At 49.4% G+C, this 19,737-nt stretch overlaps 1 protein-coding gene across 1 annotated transcript in view; it reads left to right on the forward strand.

The window, feature by feature from the left end:
* The first annotated feature begins 14,477 nt into the window (after positions 1-14,477).
* The window catches only part of GALNT17 (polypeptide N-acetylgalactosaminyltransferase 17), a 438,022-nt gene continuing 432,762 nt past the window's right edge, over positions 14,478-19,737 (forward strand). Inside the window, exon 1 of the mRNA XM_072837560.1 lies at positions 14,478-14,802. Within this exon, the coding sequence (XP_072693661.1) occupies positions 14,565-14,802 (238 nt within the window). The 5' untranslated portion in view covers positions 14,478-14,564. The remainder of the gene's footprint in view (positions 14,803-19,737) is intronic.

Below are 19,737 nucleotides of genomic sequence, written 5' to 3' on the forward strand. Positions count from 1 at the left end.
CTCTTCTTCCATGAATCAATGGGTACCAGAACATATGTTCTATTTTCTGGAATTGGTAGACCTCATAAGGTAGAAAGTTAGCCCAAGTCAAAGAATGTTTAATTTGTTAACTTGAGTGACTGTAATAGACTTGCCGAGTGGGGGTTGTAGGTAGCTAATACTCCCTAGAATCTCCTTTATCCCTACTTTCCTTTTCTTCCTTCCTGCCTGCTATGTTCAGAAGTCAGATTTAAAAGAATGAGAAGGTTCTAGATCATACCTCTTTTCTCCCAGAAACAAAGCACAGAGCCCTAACAAATGTAGCAAGTGTCAGCTGCATCCAGAAGCCCAGGCTAGTTTACATAACTATTGTGAACAATGAGCTTCAGGTAATTAGGATAAGTAGCTCTGAGAATTAGGATAGGGCAAATCACTCCCTACTGCCAAGTACATAGAAGAGTGGGACTTGTGTCTAGAACATCTAAAGTACTCTGACAAATCAATGGAATAGTATACAATCTATTAAAAATAGGAAAAAGACTTGAATGAGCATTTCATGAGGGAAGATTTCTGAATGACTTACAAGCAATGAGATACCATTTCATACCCCCTAACATGGCTAAAAGGAAAAAGGTTTCCCATACCAAAGCATCAGTGAGGATGCAGAAGAACTGAATCTCTCGGATGTTGCTGATGGGGATATAAAACGGTACAGCCACTTGGAAAGCCAGTTTTGCTGTTTCTGATGAAGTTAAAGGTACATTCACCATATCTACCACTGACTCTCCTCCCAGGTATTTACCTGAGAGAAATAAAGACGTATGTCCATACAAAGACTGGGTGGATAGTCATAGCAGTTTTATTTATACTAGCAAAAACTGGAAACGATCTAAATTCCACGAACAGAAGAATAGATAAATAAATGGTAATATCTATATGAAGGAATATTACTTAGCAAAAAAAGGAATGAATTATTGATACATGTTGTTATGTGAATGAATCTCAAAATAGTTGTTCTATGTAAAAGAAGACAGCCAGACCAAAAACAGAGTATGCATGTTTAACTTTATTTATAAAGAAAATAAATGAGTGTCTTCCTGGGACTGGAATAATCGACCACAGAGGGGCATGAGGGAACTTTTTAGCGGTGATGAAAATATTCTCGCCTTGTGAGGGGATCTTGACATTTGCTACAACATGGATAAACCTGGAGAATGTTATGCTAAATGAAACAAGCCAGACACAAAAATAGAAATAACTGCATGGTCTCACTTATCGGTGCAATCCAAAAAAAGTGAAATACATAGAAGTAGAGATGAAAAATAGTTAATAGAGGTGGGGAGGTGAGGAAAACAGGGAGATATTGGTCCAAGGATGGTTGGATGGTTCAGTGGTTGAGTGTCTGCCTTGGGATCAGGTCATGATCCCAGGGTCCTGGGATCGAGTCCTGCACCGGGGCTCCCTGAGAGGAGCCTACTTCTCCCTCTGCCTATGTCTCTGCCTCTCTTTATGTCTCTCATGAGTAAATAATAAAATCTTTTAAAAAACCAAAGATACAGTTACGTAGGATGAAGTCTCTAGACTTCTAGAGATCCAATGTGCAACATATGACTGTAATTAGCAATGCTGTATAGAATGTGGGAAATTTGCTAAGAGTATAGATTTCAGGTGCTTTTATCACACAAAAAGGTAACTATTTGAGAAGATATGTTAATTAGCTTGACTGTAGTAATCATTTCACTATGCATATGCATATTAGATCATGTTGTACACCTAAATATATATACAATTTTTGTTAAAAAATAAAAAGTAAATATATTGGTCACTAAGTAAAATATTCTTTATCTTGAAAATCACAATTGTTATGGGAGTGAATATATTTGTTAAAACTCACTGAAATGTACATTTAAAACTGACACCTGTTGTTATACGTAATTCACACCTCAATAAATTGATTTTTTTTAACTGGGAAAGCACAACTCTAAACCCAAACCAATGAGCACAACCAAAAATATTGCTAAGACTTCTGAGTGGGCTGAGGAATTACCCAGGGGGAACAATAACCAGAAGTCACAGGAGAGAGGTGGATTAGCTGTGCCAAATCAGAAGTTTTTGGTGTTTCTTTGAGAAGGATTTTTTTGTCAGCAGAATTTCCCCACCCTAGTAGTGTGTGCATAGCTGTCTCTCTGCAACAAAAATAGTGGGTTGCCTGGTGAAGATTGAAGGACAGACAACAGGCCGGTAGTCCTACATAAAATCACGTCTATCACGCAAAGAGTATTCGTTCGTCGGAAGTGGCAGACGATAATGGTAAATCAGAGATTTCGGAGCTCAGAAAATGTAAGCTCACCTGCTTTTGCTAGGCCTGCATTGAGACATGAATATTTTAAGCTTAGGGATGCTATTACGGGTCTGGAAGGCCCAGGGCAGGTGTTCTGATATTGGCTTTATGGATACCTGCAAGGAAATTCTCCTGTGTATTGGACACAAACAGGCTTTCCCTTCCTAGAAGATTCAAATATCTCCTGTTTCCTTTTAGAGGAATAAAAGGCTGGATGTACAACCACAAACACAAATCAAATCTCAGTGGAAATGCTCCAGAATTCAGATTGAAGGGACATCAAGAAGGGCCGCTGGGGGATCACACTCATGACCCGTTCAGACAAGAGAGGGGTCTTGACCATTCATTCATTTATTTCTTCAGGCCATTTATTCACTCGCTCATTCAGTCAATATTCCTTGTGAAGCTTCTGCATGCAAAGTATCTGAGACAGAGCATGTTCCTGATTGTGTCTCACAGTCCATTTGGTGATAGACATGTGAACAAGTAATTATGACGTAGTCTGATCATTGAGTGAGTGTTCACGAAGATATGAGAATATAGACAAAGGAGTAACTCACACAATCTAAGGAATTAGGAAAGGTTTTGTGCACACTCGGGGTGGAGGGTGGTACTTACCGGACAGAGGTGCCAAGGGCCAAGTTGGTGAGAGATCCCTGACCTTTCACCTTCCCTAAAACAATCCATGTGAAGATATCACCTATGTTTTCTCTAGGCCCATTGAAGGCTGAAAATACCAGAAAAATGAGGAAAGGGGGAAAGTTGTTTAGAGTACCTCCAGTTCTGGGATGAAAAGGATGGGCAATCTTATTTCCTTCACCCAGCTAAGCTATGAGCCATCTTCTGGATATAAAGAAAATAGCACTTTGGTATCATTTATTCATTCATCTTATTTATTAATGTGCGTGGATGTGTTTATTGATCTCCATGATGCCATTGTACACATACATTTTCCCCAAATCCACAAGGTGGTGGGATCCGGTTACATCATTCTTGATTTTTCATTCTTTGTTTTGCCTTGCTTTTTTTCCTTTTCCTCTTTGAGAGATTTCCGCCTACTTGTCCTCCTAGGCAAGAAGATCAATAAGAAAAAAATGTCATTCACAAATTTTGCAGTGACATTCCGAAAATGCAGGTTAACAATAGTGCGCTCTGGGGCTGATTGTAGCAGAAGGAGGGTGGCACCTTCTCTGCCCTGACTCCTCTGACACACCCTCTCCCTTCCCAGTTGGGGGGTTTTGATATCTACCCCCACGGATGTGTAGTAAAGATGAAAAGTAGTTAAAGCTTAGCTCTGGGGCAGGGTTTGCTAAAGTGGGGTACCCATACCTCTAATGAAACCTGAGAAAAATGAGGTGGTCTATGGATGGGTGTTTTTTGCGAAAAAGTTAATCACTTAATGGGCATTACAGGCACATGTAGCTTATAAAACAGAGCTATGAAAAAAAGGCAGCAGCCTATAATGGTTCAAAGCATGAGCTCTCGAGTTACGACCGCTTGGCAAACCCAGGCTCTTCCACTTACCAGCTGTTGAAGCTGTGCCTCGGTTTCCTTAATTGTTAAGTGGGCATGATAATAATAACACCTACTTTGTATAGGGTTCTTATAAGGATTAAAATGAGTTAATGCATGTAAAACATCAATAAACTACATAAGCAAAACATTAAATAAGTTAAAACGTGTGTCAGAAGCATGATGCATAGTAAGCATCTGACAAAACTCCACTTATTATTTTGTGGCTGTTACTGTTTCAAATGTAGCTACTTGAAAACAGAAGAGTTTGTTTGAATAAAAAAGTTCTGCAGTTAATAGTACAGTTGGTACTTAAACATGAAAACATTGGTAAATCCATCCACAGTACAGTAGGTTAGGGTGACTGTAATGAACACAACCCCAAAGTTCAGTGGCTTAAAGCACAAGAAATTTACTGTTTTCTTAACCTCATGGGACAGATATTCCCATGAGCAGGTGGTTTTGCTCTATATGGGGTTTCAGAGCCCCAAGGTCTTTTCGTCTTGAGGCTCTCTCTCTACCTGCCCTGCGAGTTTCCTCGTACCTTCAGGCTTGGGGCAGGTTGTCACCTTTGGGTTCTGGCACAGGCAAGGGGAAGGAAGGCTGGCTGCTGCCTCACAGTCCCCAGCTGGGCAGTGGCCACCCCACTTTGGCTCACGTTCTGTTGGCTTCAACTTCATTGCGTGAGACTGGGAAGAGCAATGTAGCCGCATCCCTGGTTTTGATGGACAGCTACTGACTCCGAATGTTAAATGATTGAAGTTTGGGGAATACTGATCTTGGGGTTGGTGGTGGGATTCTTCCAAGGGCTAGGGCCAAGGAGCAAGATTGCCGTTAAGGGCTTCCCTGTGACAGGGAATGGCTGATGAATTTTAAGGCCCCTGCCACTTAAAACTGACCTTTACCTTTTCTTTTTCTGCATTGTAATTCCCATGATACATGCAGCTCTTATGGAAACTCTGTTAGGACTTGGAAAGTTAGGAGTTAGGAAACTCATACTACAGCCTTGAGTTTGGGGGTGCCTGGGATGTGACGGATGGGGGACTGGGATGGGCAGGATAATGCCTCCCCCCAATCCTCACCAAGATCATTCTAATGATCATCATGTTATCATTCTAATCCCCAGAACCTAGGAATATATTGATGTGTATGCGAAGGGACTTTGCAGACGTGGTTAAGATCGAAGACCCCGAGATGGGAAATTAGCCTGGATTTTCCAGATGGCTCCAGTCTGATCCTGTGAGTCCTCATAAACAGAATCTTTTCTGGCTGCAGTCGGAGAGCCAGAGATGGCAGTACGAATTCTTCCCTAGACGCCGCAGAAAGGAATACAGCCTGCCAGACACCTTGATCTCAGCCCAACGAGGACCGTGTCTGGCTTCTGATCTATGGGACTACGAGACCAACTTGTGTTGTTTTAAGCCTCTAAGTTTGTGGTAAGTTTTCACAGTTAATACAGGGACCTGTATCCTCAGTTTGGAAGAAATGGTGAAGCAGGAGCAGGAGATATGGAAAAATACTAACTGGAGGGACACCTGGGTGGCTCAGTCAGTTAAGCATCTGCTTTTGGCTCAGGTCATGATCCCAGAGTCCTGGGATCCTGTCCCACATTGGGCTCCCTACTTAGTGGGGAGCCTGCTTCTCCCTCTGTTGCTTCCCTGCTTGTGCTATCTCTGTCTCTGTCAAATAAATAAATAAAATCTTAAAAAAAATAAAAAAAATTAACTGGAAATCCAAGGGTTTTGAGCATGAGGTGACAGGGACAGCCAGGTGAAGGTGAGCAACCCCAGAGAATCTTTCCCTTAGAAGTACTTGGGAGGACATTGGATTTCGTGCAGCAATTTGATGGAGGATCTTAAAGGAAAAGGTGGCCCAGGGACCTAGGGAGCTTGAGGACAATCAGTTTACATGCCCTTGGCCATGAGTCAGGTAAAGATAAAAATACCACCAACTTCCATTCATCCCAGAAATTCCACCTGCACCACGAGAATTCCCCGGAACCTTTTTCTTTTTCAGAATACTTGCAGAGTATTTGGGGCTGTTCCACGTGGACTCTCAAAAATTATGCTGTCCTGTGTATTTTCTCCAAACAAGCTTTTGCATTCAGCAAACTAGCCCAGGAAGCTGTGGTTTCAAAGGCCACCTCCCTAGGCTGCATGAAACTACCCAGCAGAGCCAGACTTGAGTCCAACCTACCACCCATTATAGAAAACCTGTTGTTCTGTATCAACCAGTAAATATGTCATGAGAAAGGTATCATGGGGTTTATGAACATGCATTTCATCTGGCTCTGGCGCATAGGTTAGCAGGTATCAAGTTGTGAACAAAAAAAGATGTGTCAAAACACGCAGAAGCAGAATTCTAGTCCTTGAAAAAGAGCATGGGGATTAATGACTTAACAAATGCCTCTAGCTCCCCTGCCTCTGACCTCAAGCACTCATATCCGTTCTTGTTAGCAGGACAAGGACTGGCACGGGGCTGAGTGGGGTCAGGGAGGGGGGCCAAGGCACTGCAGGGTGAAGGGCTTTGATTGCTGTCCGTCTCACGGATGGTTTGAGCCTCTGGCCATCTACTTCCTTTCTTTTTTAAATTATTATTATTAAAAATTTTTTTCCATCTACTTCCTTTCTGATCTGCCTCTTCCACTCAGGCCAGAGCCCTACTGAGCGGCATCAGCATCACAGCATCTGTGGCCCATGGTGAGAAAAGCCTGGTCTCTCGGCCTCTCCTCCACATGCTCATACTCACCCCAAAGCCAAAGCAAGCAGGAGTCCAAGAAGTGTTTTTATTCATAGTAACAACAGGCAATGAACAGAAAGTGAAAAGTTGCTTTTGAGTTCCTTACTCACACTTTCTCTCTTTTTTTTTTTTTTTTCAGTTAGAACCTATGACAATATTTTGGTTGTTATAAATGTTCATTAAATTAAGAAAAGTTGCATATACAGTATGGCAGTTCCTCCAAAAAATAGAAATACCATATGATCCAATAATTCTACTACTGGTTATTTATCCAAAGAAAATGAAAACATTAATTTGAAAAGATATATGCACTTCTATGTTTATTGCAGCATTATTTACAATAGCCAAAATATGGAAGTAACCTCAGTGTCTGTTGACAGATGGCTGATTAAGGAAGAAGTGGTATACAGTGGAATACTCTGCAGCCTTATGAAGGATGAGATCATGCCATTTGCAACAACTTGGATGGCTCTAGAGGGTATTATACGAAGTGAAATAAGACCGAGAGGGACACCTGGGTGGCTCAGTAGTTGAGTGCCTCCCTTCGGTCCAGGGCATGATTCTGGAGTCCCAGGATGGAGTCCCACATCAGGCTCCCTGTAGGGAGCCTGCTTCTCCCTCTGCCTGTGTCTCTGCCTCTCTGTGTGTCTTTCATGAATAAATAAATAAAATCTTAAAAAAAAAAAGACCGAGAAAGACAAATATCATATGATTTCAGTCAGAAACCCAGATGAATAAACAAACAAAAAAGCAAAATCAGACCTATAAATACAGGATGGGAAAATGGGTCAAGAGTAATGGGAGATGGGATCCCTGGGTGGCGCAGCGGTTTAGCACCTGCCTTTGGCCCAAGGCGCGATCCTGGAGACCCGGGATCGAGTCCCACATCGGGCTCCCGGTGCATGGAGCCTGCTTGTGTCTCTGCCTCTCTCTCTCTCTCTCTCTCTCTCTCTCTCTCTCTGTGACTATCATAAATAAATAAATAAATAATTTTTAAAAAGATGCTTTGTTAAAAAAAAAAAAAGGAGTAATGGGAGATAATAGGCTTCCCATTATGGAATGAGTAAGTCTTGGAAATAAAAGGCATGGCCTATGGAATACAGTCAATGGTTTTGCAATAGCATTATATGGTGACAGAGAGTAGCTTCCTTGTGGTATATAAACTTATCCAATCACCATGCTGTACACCTGAAACTAATGTGACATTGTGTGTCGGCCATAGTAAAAGAAAAAAATTGTATATATAAATAAAATAGAAGCTTGAGCATACCAAAAGACTGGAGTGAGGTTCATGTACATTTGAGAAGGGCATTGCCAGGGCACCTGGGTGGCTCAGTGGTAGAGCATCAGTCTTTAGCTCAGGTCATGATCCCGGGGTCCTGGGATTGAGTCCTGCATTGGGCTCCCCACAGGGAGCCTACTTCTCCCTCTGCCTCTGTCTCTGCCTCTTTGTGTCTCTTGTGAATAAATAAATAAAATGTTAAAAAAAAAAAAAAAAGAAGAGAGAAGAGCCTTTCCATTCCAAGGTATTCCCAAGGGAGCTGCCCTTGGGAGGGGTATGGGGTCCCTGAGTGAAAATAAGAAGGAGTCTGGCGGCAGGGAGGAGGGAAGGGCACTGGGCCCTCTGCAGCACTGACTCTCTGAACAAACCGGCCCAGCCCACCAGTCCCCCATGGTTAGGCAGAGTTATTTCTCCTAAGTGCAATTCAATAATTTTGATGTTATAATTTATTTGTTACTTACATCTCCTCCTAGACAATAAACCCCACAATGCCCTGCACACAACAGTACATGACAAGTACTTGAGAAATGTTCAATTAATGAACAAATCAATGAATAGGTACTTTATAAGTTTGTAGATAAATCTGTGGATAATTTGTAGATAGAAAGGAGTTGGGGGTTCTCTGTTAGGGCTTCCCAGAGGACTGGGATGATAAACTGGGCCTTAAAATGGTCTTTGAGTTTTAGAAGGAATCCAACTTCTAATGGAAAGGAAGCATTTTAGTGAAAATGTAACCCCAGGGGTTCCATTCAAGTTGGCCAATAGGAAACCATTGCTCTTTAATGGCAGACCGTACCAGGAAAAGATGTGAGATGTGTATGCCCATTATACATACAGTTCTTCAGAAATCATATACATGTGTGACCCTCACTGTATATATTAAATATCAGTAGATTTTTATTTCTTTCTTATTTTGGGTAACAGTAAACGAAAGTTCTAATATTTTCTTCCCATACCCCAGTGGGTTGCTTTGTGTGCCCACATCCTCCTGGACAACGTGATCGTGGCCAGAGAAGAAGGCCCTGGGGTTCAGAGGTGGCTTAGGTCTCTCGGACAGGTGAACCTGGTCTTGATGCATGTTTCTAGCAATGACAAGGCTTTCTCAATTCTAGTGATTTTAATAACAGTAATAATAACCAATATATACTGAGTGTTGAGAAGTACAATGGCCAGACCACATGTAGCAATAGGACTTTGATCCTCGCAACCTCTGCAGCAGCCAGCCTGGGAAGCCCAACCCCAGTCTCTGCAACCATTGGCCCCCAAGGGTGAAGAATTGCTCGGTAACTGCCAGCTTCTCTAATTTTTGTCCCTGCTTCCAACTTAGGATCAACCAAAGAAAGCCAAGTATGCTCCCATCATCAACCCTGAAGAATGCCCCACTTGCTAGGGACCCTGCCTGCAGCTTCTCCAGGCCAATGGCCTTCAACCTGGGCTTATCTGAAGCTCCCCTCTCCCCCGACTTTCTTTACTATTAAACTCTCTCCTCTGCCTTTGAGTCAACACAAATGATGGTTGACTCTTGCAACAGCAAACTCTGAATCAACAGCCTTTGGTTGTCCTCAGCTGGTGGTCTTTGTTTCCACAGTGCTTACTACATGCCTAGCACTGGCTAAGTGATTTACACATTAGCTATTTATCCTTCACAGCTGTAGTAATATAATGGATAGTATTCCTGTTTAATAGCTCTGGAGGCAGGCGACGCCCCAGAGAAGTGAGGTGACTTGCCCAGGGTCACACAGCTATGAAGCAGTGAGGCTAGGCTGAGATGCATACAAGCATGGCACACAGCATTGGCCCTCAGCATGGCCTCTCCCCATCTGCATAGCCCCCCCCCAACTCACTCCACCCCCCATTACTATGTCCTGTGAATTCTTGAAGGGGAGAAGGGTAGATTCTTGTCTTCTTTATTTTCTTCCCCCCCCCCCCCAAAAAAGCAAACCCTCCAGTGAAGTAAGTCAGACAGAGAAAGACAAACACTATGATCTCACTTACATGTGGAATGTGAAACAAAAACAAAAACAAAAACAAAAACCCCTCATGGATGCAGAGAAAAGACTGGTTGGCAGTTGCCCAGAGGTGGCAAGGGGATGGGCGGTAGGTTGGCAAAATGGGGAAAGCGGGTCAAAAGGTATATGCTGCTAGCCGTAGAGTAAATAAATCTCTGGGGATGTAATGTACATCGTGTTGACTGTAGTTAATACTGTATTGTGTATCTGAAAGTTGCTAAGATAGAAGATCTTAAAAGTTCTCATTGCATAAAAAAATCTCTGTAACTGTATGGTGACAAGTGACAGGCAGACTTACTGCGCTGATCATTTCACAGTGTACACAAATATCACATCATTATGCTGCACACCTGAAACTAATATAATGATATATGTCAATTATATCTTATTAAAGAAATCAAATAAAACCCCCAGTTTCTGTTGCTCAGGGTTTTATGGGAGTGATGGCTCCACCTCTGTGCTTCCAGCAAGAGTAAATAAGTAGCTTGGCAAAGCCTCTGCAGAGAGATGGGCCCCGGCTTTTCCTGATGAACCTCCAACTCTTTCTAGCTTCTGTGATAGATCAGGGTGAGACGTGAGAGATTTTTAACAAGCAAGGAAAGGTGACACAGGTAAGTTAGAGCTTCACGTCACGTGAGCCATGGTTGATGAATGAAAAACGTATGTAGAATTGTAATCCTTCTTGGACTGCGGACAGAAATACATCCATTTCCCTCCTTTCAGCGTGCTAAATAAACTTACCAATAGACCTCGTTTTAAAAGCGTTTGCAGTTGGGCACCTGGGTGGCTCAGTGGTTGACTATCTGTCTTTGGCTCAGGTTGTGATCCTGGGGTCCTGGGATCGAGTGGCACATTGGGTTCCCTGCAGGGAGGCTGCTTCTCCCTCTGCCTGTGTCTCTGCTTCTCTCTGTGTGTCTCTCATGAATAAATAAATTTTAAAAGTCTTTAAAAAAGTGTTTGCAGTTTAACTGAGTTTTATGATCGGGAAAGATTTTTTGGAGCTCTCCAAAAGTCAAGCACTTATTTGCTCCTTGGTAGCAGGGGGAATAGAACCCGGATCTCTTGGTGAGCAGGCCACAGAGGCTCGGAGGTATGGTTTTGTTGGTTTTACAAGCTGGATTGGGGACCAGTGGTGTGCAGTTGGATGGCATCTTGACTGAGGGAGGTCGCCCACCCCTCTGGGAGTCTCTGGTTCCAGGACAATTGATGACTCTGTAAATGAGTCCTTCCATCCCTGAGTATGTGGTTTAAATGGCCAGGGGTGCTCCTCCCAGGCCTGACAATTTCCTCAGCAGACAGACGCTGCTCAATTCAGTTCCTTCACATTAGTTCAACCTTCATCCATACAAGCTGCTGGCCTTCATCCAGAGTCTTCTTTCTTCTCTCAACATATGCAAGCAACCAGAGAGTTCCACCAACCCGGTATGCCTTGGAGCCACCGATTTCACAAGCAGCTGGCATACAATAAATATTGAGTTGATTACGTTTCTGCATATCCAACATATGCCAGGCAGGTTTTTAACTTTTTGGTGTCTCGGCCCACACTGAGAATCCGAAGGAGGTTGGAGGTCTTTTCCCCCAGAAAAATGCCCAGGTAACACCCACTCACAAATTTCCGCATTGGATTGGGGAATTTGGTTTACGGACTTGCAAAGTCTACCTTGGGCACTTCTGGGGGGAGGAACTGGTTAGGATCAGGGAGTTAAGAAGAACTAAGGATCCAACTGCAGTTAAATACCCCCAACTGGTAACGTCTCCCAGCTTGGGGTGAGGTCAGTTTCCCTAAGCGCGTGCTCTTGCTTGGATGCACCTTAGCAAGAAAGAAGGTGGGGAGATTAATTCAGAGGTGGGGATTGCTGGGCTGGGGACCATGGGAGCGTAGGCATAAGAGAGTGTGTGAACTGTGGCCAATCCTGGGAATGTGTTTGAAATAAACAAGTAATCAGAACTAAAGAGTAACCAGGAAGGGTAGAGAAGGAACTCAAGAGAGGTTGGAAAGGCTTAGGTACTTGGGAGGGAGGCAGGGGTTGCTGGTGGCTGGAGAAGATAGATGTGTGTTTGGAATTGTGAGGGGGGAATTTTAGTGCAGGATTGCAAGAGTGCAGGCAGTACTTCTGTGATGCTAGGGCTCAGGATGTGAGCCTGACACTGGGCCACTCATGGACTTGTGGGTGTCAGATGTCATTTAGGAATGTAGAAGCTGTGCGGGATGCATGTGGAAAGTGAGGAGAGAAGCCTGTTAAGGAGTATGGTAAGATCATCAGTTATGTTGAGCCAGGGACCTCTCCCACCCTGGAGGGCGAAAAGAAATCTCCCCGAAGTTGAATCTTGCCTGGAAACAACTCCAGGGCTCAGAGGGTGCTCCCTCGGGCTTTGTTTTCTGTCTCCTACTCCCAAATAGGCACACGCTTGGGAGTCAGACTCACGTGGGTTTACAGCCACTCAGCCACTCACTACCGGGGACCTTAGCCCCTGGCCTCAGCCTCCCTGGCTTCAGTGTTGTGGCTGAAATGCTAGAAAATGATTTTTGCAGCAGTTTCCACTGGTTGTGTTAGATTCCATCTGGGTCCTCAGTGAGAAATTGTGGGGACCCTGCCTGCCCCGGTTCCTGCCAGGTCACTATTACCCAATAACTCAGGTTTCTACTCCCTTGGCGCCTTTCCTAGCCAACATGTGTGTCTAGAAATGGTCCCTTGGGGTTTTTTTTTTTTAATGCAGCTTTTTCATTTAACTGTTTTTGTATTCACTTTTTGTAGGTTATATAAAGCAAAAACCATGAAGATCCGATTGAACCCAGGCACCAAGTTCGAAGGGAATATATATTTTTTTTAAAAAAAGCTCTATTTTTTTCCATGCACTTTTCTGTTAAAAAACCAATAGTCAAAATAATAAATAAGCAACAAAAGCCCCAAAGCCCCAAACCCAATGGTAAAGAGAAATAAAAAACTTTAGTGAGATGGGAATGGTGAGGCGGAAACCACCAGATTCATTGGCCTTCGCCGCCCATCCTATTGGTCGGCAGTCTGGTTTCTTTTCTGGGCCCCAGGAATGAAGTGCATCAAGAAGGGTCTTTGAATTCCAGCCTGCGAAGCGCCTGGTTTTGGGAAGAGGAAGACATCGTGGAAACCCGGCAGCCAAAACACGCTCCTTAGGACTTCGGTGGGGGACCTCGGAACTGAGACTTGGACGTTGGGCCGTTCCCTCGGGGCGCCCACCCGGCCCGCCAGCGCGGCCCGCTCCCAAAGCAGCGGGATCCGGGCTTCCAGGCCAGGTTTTCCCTCTAGCCATTCCCGGCCACGCAAAGCGGAGCTGCGGGCGCACCGAGAGGGATGTCCTCCTCGCCTCCCCGGACGGAGCGAGCCCGCCAGCCCCGGAGCGCCGAGCACCCCAGGGCCGCTCCCGCGCCCGCGCCCGCGCCCGCAGCGCCCGGCATGGCTTGACGTACCCGTCCCGCGCGCGGCCTCCTCCCCGGCGCCCCCGCCCTCCCTGCCCGGGCGCGCGCACGAGCCGAAGGGCCGGGAGCCTCGCGCCGGCAGCCCGGCAGCCCGGCAGCCCGGCAGCCCGGCAGCCCGGGGCGGCGGCGGCCGACAGGCTCGCGGGGACTCGGGCGCCAGGGCGGCGGGGGAGGGGGCGGAGCAGGCGCCGCCGCCGCCGCCGCCGCCGCCGCCGCCGCCGCCGCGGGTCCCTCGGGCCGCGCCCCGCCCCCTGCCGCCACCTGCGCGTCCGCTCGGGGCTCTGCGACCCGCGGCGGGGCCAAGCGGGCTCTCGGGGCCGCGGCGGCGGGATCGCTGCGTCCGAGGGCGAGACTCGGCGTTTGGCTCCGCGGCGCGCGGGACGAGCGGGGCTGCCTCCCCGAGACTCACGGGGCCGCCGTGACTTTCGCGGTCCGACTCCTCCTTCCGGCCGCCTCGCGGCGCGCCCGCCCGCCCGGAGCCAGGCCGGTGTGCCCGGCAGGCCCCGCAGGCTCGCTGCGCGCGTCGGGGCTGGGAACGCGTCCGGGCGCCCGCGCCGCCGTGCGCGCTGGTGAGCTTGGTGGCGGGTGGGTGGCCCCGGCGCGAGGGGCGGAGAGGACGTCGCGCTCTGCCCCTGGGCCCGCCCCCGAGTGCTGCCCCCACTTTGAGAGTAACCGAGACTTGAGCGTGACTGCGGAGGCGCGAGGATGCGGGCGCCCGGCGCGGGCTTCCCCTCCGCGGGGCGCGATGGAGCGAGTCGGTGAGCGGAACAAAGGCGCCCGCCGCGGGGCGCGGGTCCTGGGCTGAAGACCGCCGCCGCCTGCGGGCGAGGGTGGCGGCCGCGCTCCCCGCGGACGGGCGGCGGCCCCTGAGCCCGGCGGCCCCTGAGCCCGGCACCTGCGCGCGGCTCCACGCGGCCCCGGCCGCCCCGGGCCATCGGAGCGCGGACAGACCCCGGCCCCGGCCCTTCGCCGAGAGCGGGGGCGCCGGCCGGGCCGCGCGCTGGGAACTGAGCAGGCGGCTCCGGGAGCACCTCTGCACACCGAGCCCCCCGCCCCCCCCCCCCCCCCCGTGCTCCCCGCCCTCCCGGCCGCCTCCTCTGCCCGAGCATCCGCGCCGCGGCGCCGGGAGAGCCGCTGGGCGCCCCCGGCCGCCCGGAGTGCGAGGCTCGCACGGCCCTCGGCTGCCCCGCGCCTCGCCGGAGCCCGAGGGGGCGCGGGTCCGGGGCGAGGGCCGGCCGGGCGTGTTTGATGGCTTCACTGAGAAGAGTCAAAGTGCTGCTGGTGTTGAACTTGATCGCGGTGGCCGGCTTCGTGCTCTTCCTGGCCAAGTGCCGGCCCATCGCGGTGCGCAGCGGAGACGCCTTCCACGAGCTCCGGCCGCGCGCCGAGGCGGCCAACCTCAGCGCGCACAGCGCCAGCCCCATCCAGGACGCCGTCCTGAAGCGCCTCTCGCTGCTGGAGGACATCGTCTACCGCCAGCTGAATGGTAAGGACACGCGCGGGCGCCCGCGGGGCTGTGCGCGGGCGGGCAGGGCACTGGTACCCCAGGGGCCCGCGCGGTGCGGGGGAGCCGGTACTCCTGGCTCCCGCAGGCCCCCTCCGACCCTTCCTGCCCTGTCTTGGCTGCCGCAGAGAATTGCCTGCTTGTTCCGTGCCCCGGCTGTAAGTTTGCTTTTATTGTGGAAAACATGTCGGCACAGCTGGCTCCCAGTCCCCGCGTGCGGCCGCATTACCTGATGACTCCCGTCCGAGTGCAGAAACTAGTCTCCCGGCCACATGGGACGGGAGGCGCAGGCCGGCTGACTTGGACCAAAGGGCTCTCGCGGCCTTTGGTCGTGCGGTGGGGCTCAGACAGGGAGGGACGCTGGCGGGCTTGGAGGTCTGCAAAGTCAAGGCCTCAGGTCTGGAGCTAATGCGCTCCGGTAGTAAGTTGGAGGAATATGTCATCTCCCCGGGAGGCGGGCTGCACAGCTAACCATGAGGACTCCTCCCTTCCTGCTGCCTCCGTGGAGGCTGCTATTAAAAAGCACACCCCGTTTCTCGTTTCTCGCTGGAGAGCTGCCTGAGGGTGATTGTTCCAGTTCGTGGTGGGTTGGGGAAGCAGTGTTTCGGAGTGTAGGAGAGCGAGGCTTGCCACCCAATTAATGACAGTCGTCAGAATCTGTCCCATCTAAAATGCTCTCCTCTGTGCTTCTGGAGAAGGGGGACACGCTTAATGTACCCTGACCGCATCTGGCCCAGGGGCTGATGGGTCCTTGGACCCACGCTATCCCCAAGGTCAGAGTGAGTATTACCCACCTGAGTACAAGCAGCTCTCCGGGGTCCATAGGGCTGGCGTCCAGCGGAGATCCAGGGTTGCCACCTCCCTTCCTGGGCTTCTAACTATCCATCTCATAATGGTTCCAGAACTACAAATTATGGTAAAGATACTGATAAGAGTAATTGGTATAACTTTTGCTCCCCAGGGGTCCCGGCTGGGTCCTTCTAGGTGGGATGTGGTTGGATCTCTGAGCACCCTCTGAAATAGCCCCATTGGTCTCCTTGATGTCATTTAACAAGTATCCAGGGGATGCTTTCAGCTTGTATCTGCCCTGGGGAGTTATAATCCCTGTTTCTTTCCGGACAAATTAGAAGCTTATGGGGGTGAGCCTTTGATTCTACTCAGATACCTGCCAAAGACCTACACATTGGGCCCGAAAGAGAGTGCAAGATAGCCTGGGTCTCACTTCTAGGCTGCACCCAGGGACACAAGTCATTTTAGTATTGGTTTCAATTAGGAAGCAAAGTATGGCATAGCCACGCCCCCATATGCCCCAAAGAAGAATAATAAAATCTAAATGGTGTTTACTAAGTGCACAGACATGCAGGGACTCATTTAGTCTTTATAGCAACCCCAGGAGATAGGTGCTGATACTGCCCGCTGTGGGAGCTTGCTCATCGCCACCTAGCCAGGGGGTGGAGCTGGGAATTGAACTTGGTCTGTTCCAGAATTGAGGTTCTTAGCTGCTACACCAGCCTGCCTCAGCCTTTTGGCATGTGTCAGAGTCACATGGAGGGCCTGTTAAGTCACAGGTTTCTAGACCTCAGCCCCAGAGTCTCTGATTCAGTGGATCTAGGGTGGGAGCCCCAGACTTTGCATCTCGACTCGCACCGTGGCCCGCTGCCTGCACGGAGCAAGCAAGGAGGAAAGCCCATTCGCCTGGCAGTGCCAGCCGGTTGGGGTAGGGGTGGGCACTTCTGAGAAGCCAAGTGGGCAGGGGATCGGGGTTCTTTGCATGCGAGCTCTTCTGTCATATAAGCAATCTCCCTGGGGGCCAAGGAGCATCTGGTGCTTGGGGCTGGTGGGGTTAGGCACTGTGGGGTGGGAAGACGGAGCTTTCTCAACTTGTAGCCTCTGAGGAGGAGCTGCCAGGAAGAGTGGCTTGAGGGCTTTTCCTGGGCAAGCCAGGAATTCTAGCTGCAACTAGGTGGGTGTTATCTTCCCAGCAGCTAAGTGTAATTTGGAGCAATGTGAAGTCTGGGGGAAGAAGGCAGAGCAGAGTCGGGAAATGGAGAGAACCCTCTTCTCCACCCCACCTGCTGGCGTGTCAGGCCTCTGCTTGCCTTGGGAACTGTGTGTGCCACCTGTTGGTGCAGCAGGCCTGCTGGGGCTGCTGGCTTCAGGGGGAGGGTAGCCCAGGGTGGCAGGAGTCCCAGGGCCTGGCAGATGGGACCTGGATTCCCTTGTCCACTTGCTCTGCAGCCTGTCTCTGTCCCTTTCTACTAAAGGAGAAGGAAACCTTGACCTTGGTGTTTATTCCTCAGGAATTAGTGGAGGGTCTGTAACAGCCTGTCACCGGGCCTACTGTAGGGGCAAGGCCACTTGGGTCCAGCCCTTTGGGTACAGAGTGGGAGCTGGCCTGTTAGAGGCTGCTCAGATTTCTCTGACCTTCCTGTGGACTCAGGGAGTTCCGCCGGAGGGCCTCAGGGAGAGTTCTATAGCTCTCCCTGGCCTCGAGCACTACTACCCCTAGTGGCTGCTCACTCCCAGAACGGGTTTCCTTGGGTGTCCAGGGGGACCCAGGCTTCCTTAGAATCAGCCCCTCTGCGAAGATTGTCAGTGCCAAAATCGTGAGTCCTGCCTTTTGTGTGTGTGTGTGTGTGTGTGTGTGCGCCTAAGAGACACAGGCAGAGGGAGAAGCAGGCTCCCTGTGGGGAGCCCAGTGCAGGACTTGATCCCAGGACTCCAGGATCATGTCCTGGGCTGAAGGCAGACGCTCAACGGCTGAGCCACCCAGGCGCCCTGACTCCTGCCTTTTGAAAAAACAATTGTAGGTTGTTGTTGTTGTTACTCTTTTGTTTTTCTTACTACAGGCTGGGAAGGACGCTTTCAAGAGAGAGTGGGGGTGCTGGTATGGCGGGGAAGCACCCAGAGAAGAGTTAGGTTTTTCCCGTGCAGACTGTCTGCAGGGCCCCCACTGCTGGGCCGGCTCCCTGTGCCCCGCGCCTGCACCTGGTCTCTCACCCCAGCGCTCCGCCCAGCACACGGGGCTCCGCTTCCTGAGGGCCCAGCTTCCAGTGGCTGGCTGTTTCCTAAGGGGTCATGGGCAAGCCTGAAGGCTGATCGTCAGGGCCCGCCACAGCCAGCTCCCACCAGCATCTCCCATGTCCCCACCTCTCCCAGTGCCTTCTGCCTCCTGCGGCCAGACTGATGGACGCACAGGAACGCCCAGCATTTGCCTTTAGGGTTGTAGCCTCCACATTTCAGCCCCAGCCTTGGAGAAGTTGTCTGGCTTGGCTGTGGCTGCTCCCTTTCTCTATTCCTCCATCCTTTCAAAGTTTGGCTCAAGGTCCTTGCCCTGGGGTGGGAGTGGGGCTGTGCCAGGCCACACGGCGGAGCTCTTCCTGCTTCGGGTTCCTTCTGGAAGCTTTCTTGTCGGTGACTCTGCACCCAAGGCTTATATGCTTGTGCCTCCGTGGGTTTATCTCTTGAGCCCGGAACTGGACAGTAGGTTTTTCAAGGGCTTGAACTGTATTTTGGACTTTTTAATACCGCTTCCGTTCTTTAAGCATCTCCCACGGCACCTTGTACGAATGTGGGCATCTACAGTTTATGGGTTGATTCATTGGATGGGAGCCAGTTTTAGGAGGTGCATGATGGACACACAGGAAATAGTCTCGACACTGCCTTGCTTGGGTTGGGCTGGGTGGATGTGGTGAGGAGGAGGGAGCTGGACAGCCTTAGCGGGGAGACCCAGTGTTTGGCAGGCTTCTGGTCTCTGCCACCTTGCTTGCGCCATCTTGAGGCTGTTTGGCCCTTCACCCCCCTGACGGAGGGGCCCCAGACCCTTTGGAGGAACTTGGGCGTGAAGCAGTTGTCCAGCCTAGGGCATAATGCATTTCAGTATATTTTCTTTGAATGTGTAGTTTTTATAACACGAATATGGTTTTCTACTTTTTTTTTGTAGAAGAAAATTAATTCACATTTATTGTAGGCAATTTGGAAAATCTAAAAGAATTACATGAAAGAAAATAATGCTGTGTTAAGTTAGTTTACGAAATGGTGGCCTGGTGGTTTTGTATGAGCATTAGGAAAAATGGACCTAGGGACAGACAGATTTTCTGTTAGAATTTTCATGGAACTCTGTATGTGACTTGTGAGTTTCGTGAGTTTCTTTCACCTTCTGAGGAAGTTGTTTGTTTCTCTCATTCTAGAGCGGAGAAAAAGGTGAGAAACAGAGATACTATGTGGCCTAGCGGGGATGACATAGCTAGTGAAGGGCAGAGCCAAGATTTCCTGAATACTCAGTACTTTCCCCCAGCCCGGTGCCCTCCCAAGGAGTCAGGCAGGGTAAAGACACCATTTCACTCTTTTGCTTGCCCCGTGTCAGCCCCGAGCTCTGGCAGCGACCCCCTCCCTCATTGAGCCCCATGCAGTGAGTCAGAAGGGCGCATGTCACTGCTCCAGTAAGCCCAGGGCAGCTCTGTCATAAGAGGAAATGCAATCGATTCAGGTTAGCTTCCAAATTTAGATTTCAGAAGGATATTGAGTAGAAGCAGGGTTGCCTGAAGAAATTGAAAATCTTTGTGGGAACAGAGAGAAGTCAAAATTACCTATCCGAGTCCTGCCCCCAAGCCTCAGAGGCCGACAAAGCTGAGTCTGAGCTATGGAAAACCAACAGGTTCCCAGTAAGGCAAGCACAGCCCACCCAGCCAGACGCCTAAGGACAGGCGGATGGAGGTAGTGATTTGCTCTCATAGGCCTCATGGTGGAGTCAGAAAGAGAGGGATGGCATCTTATTTTTGTTTTAGTTTTTTTTTTTTTTAAAGATTTTATTTATTTATTCATGAGAGACACAGAGAGGCAGAGACATAGAGGGAGGGAGAAGCAGGCTCCCTGCAGGGAGCCCGATGTGGGACTCGATCCCAGGACCCTAGGATC

The sequence above is a fragment of the Canis lupus genome, chromosome 8 (assembly GCF_048164855.1).
Source record: "Canis lupus baileyi chromosome 8, mCanLup2.hap1, whole genome shotgun sequence".
NCBI classification, from domain to species: Eukaryota; Metazoa; Chordata; class Mammalia; order Carnivora; family Canidae; genus Canis; species Canis lupus.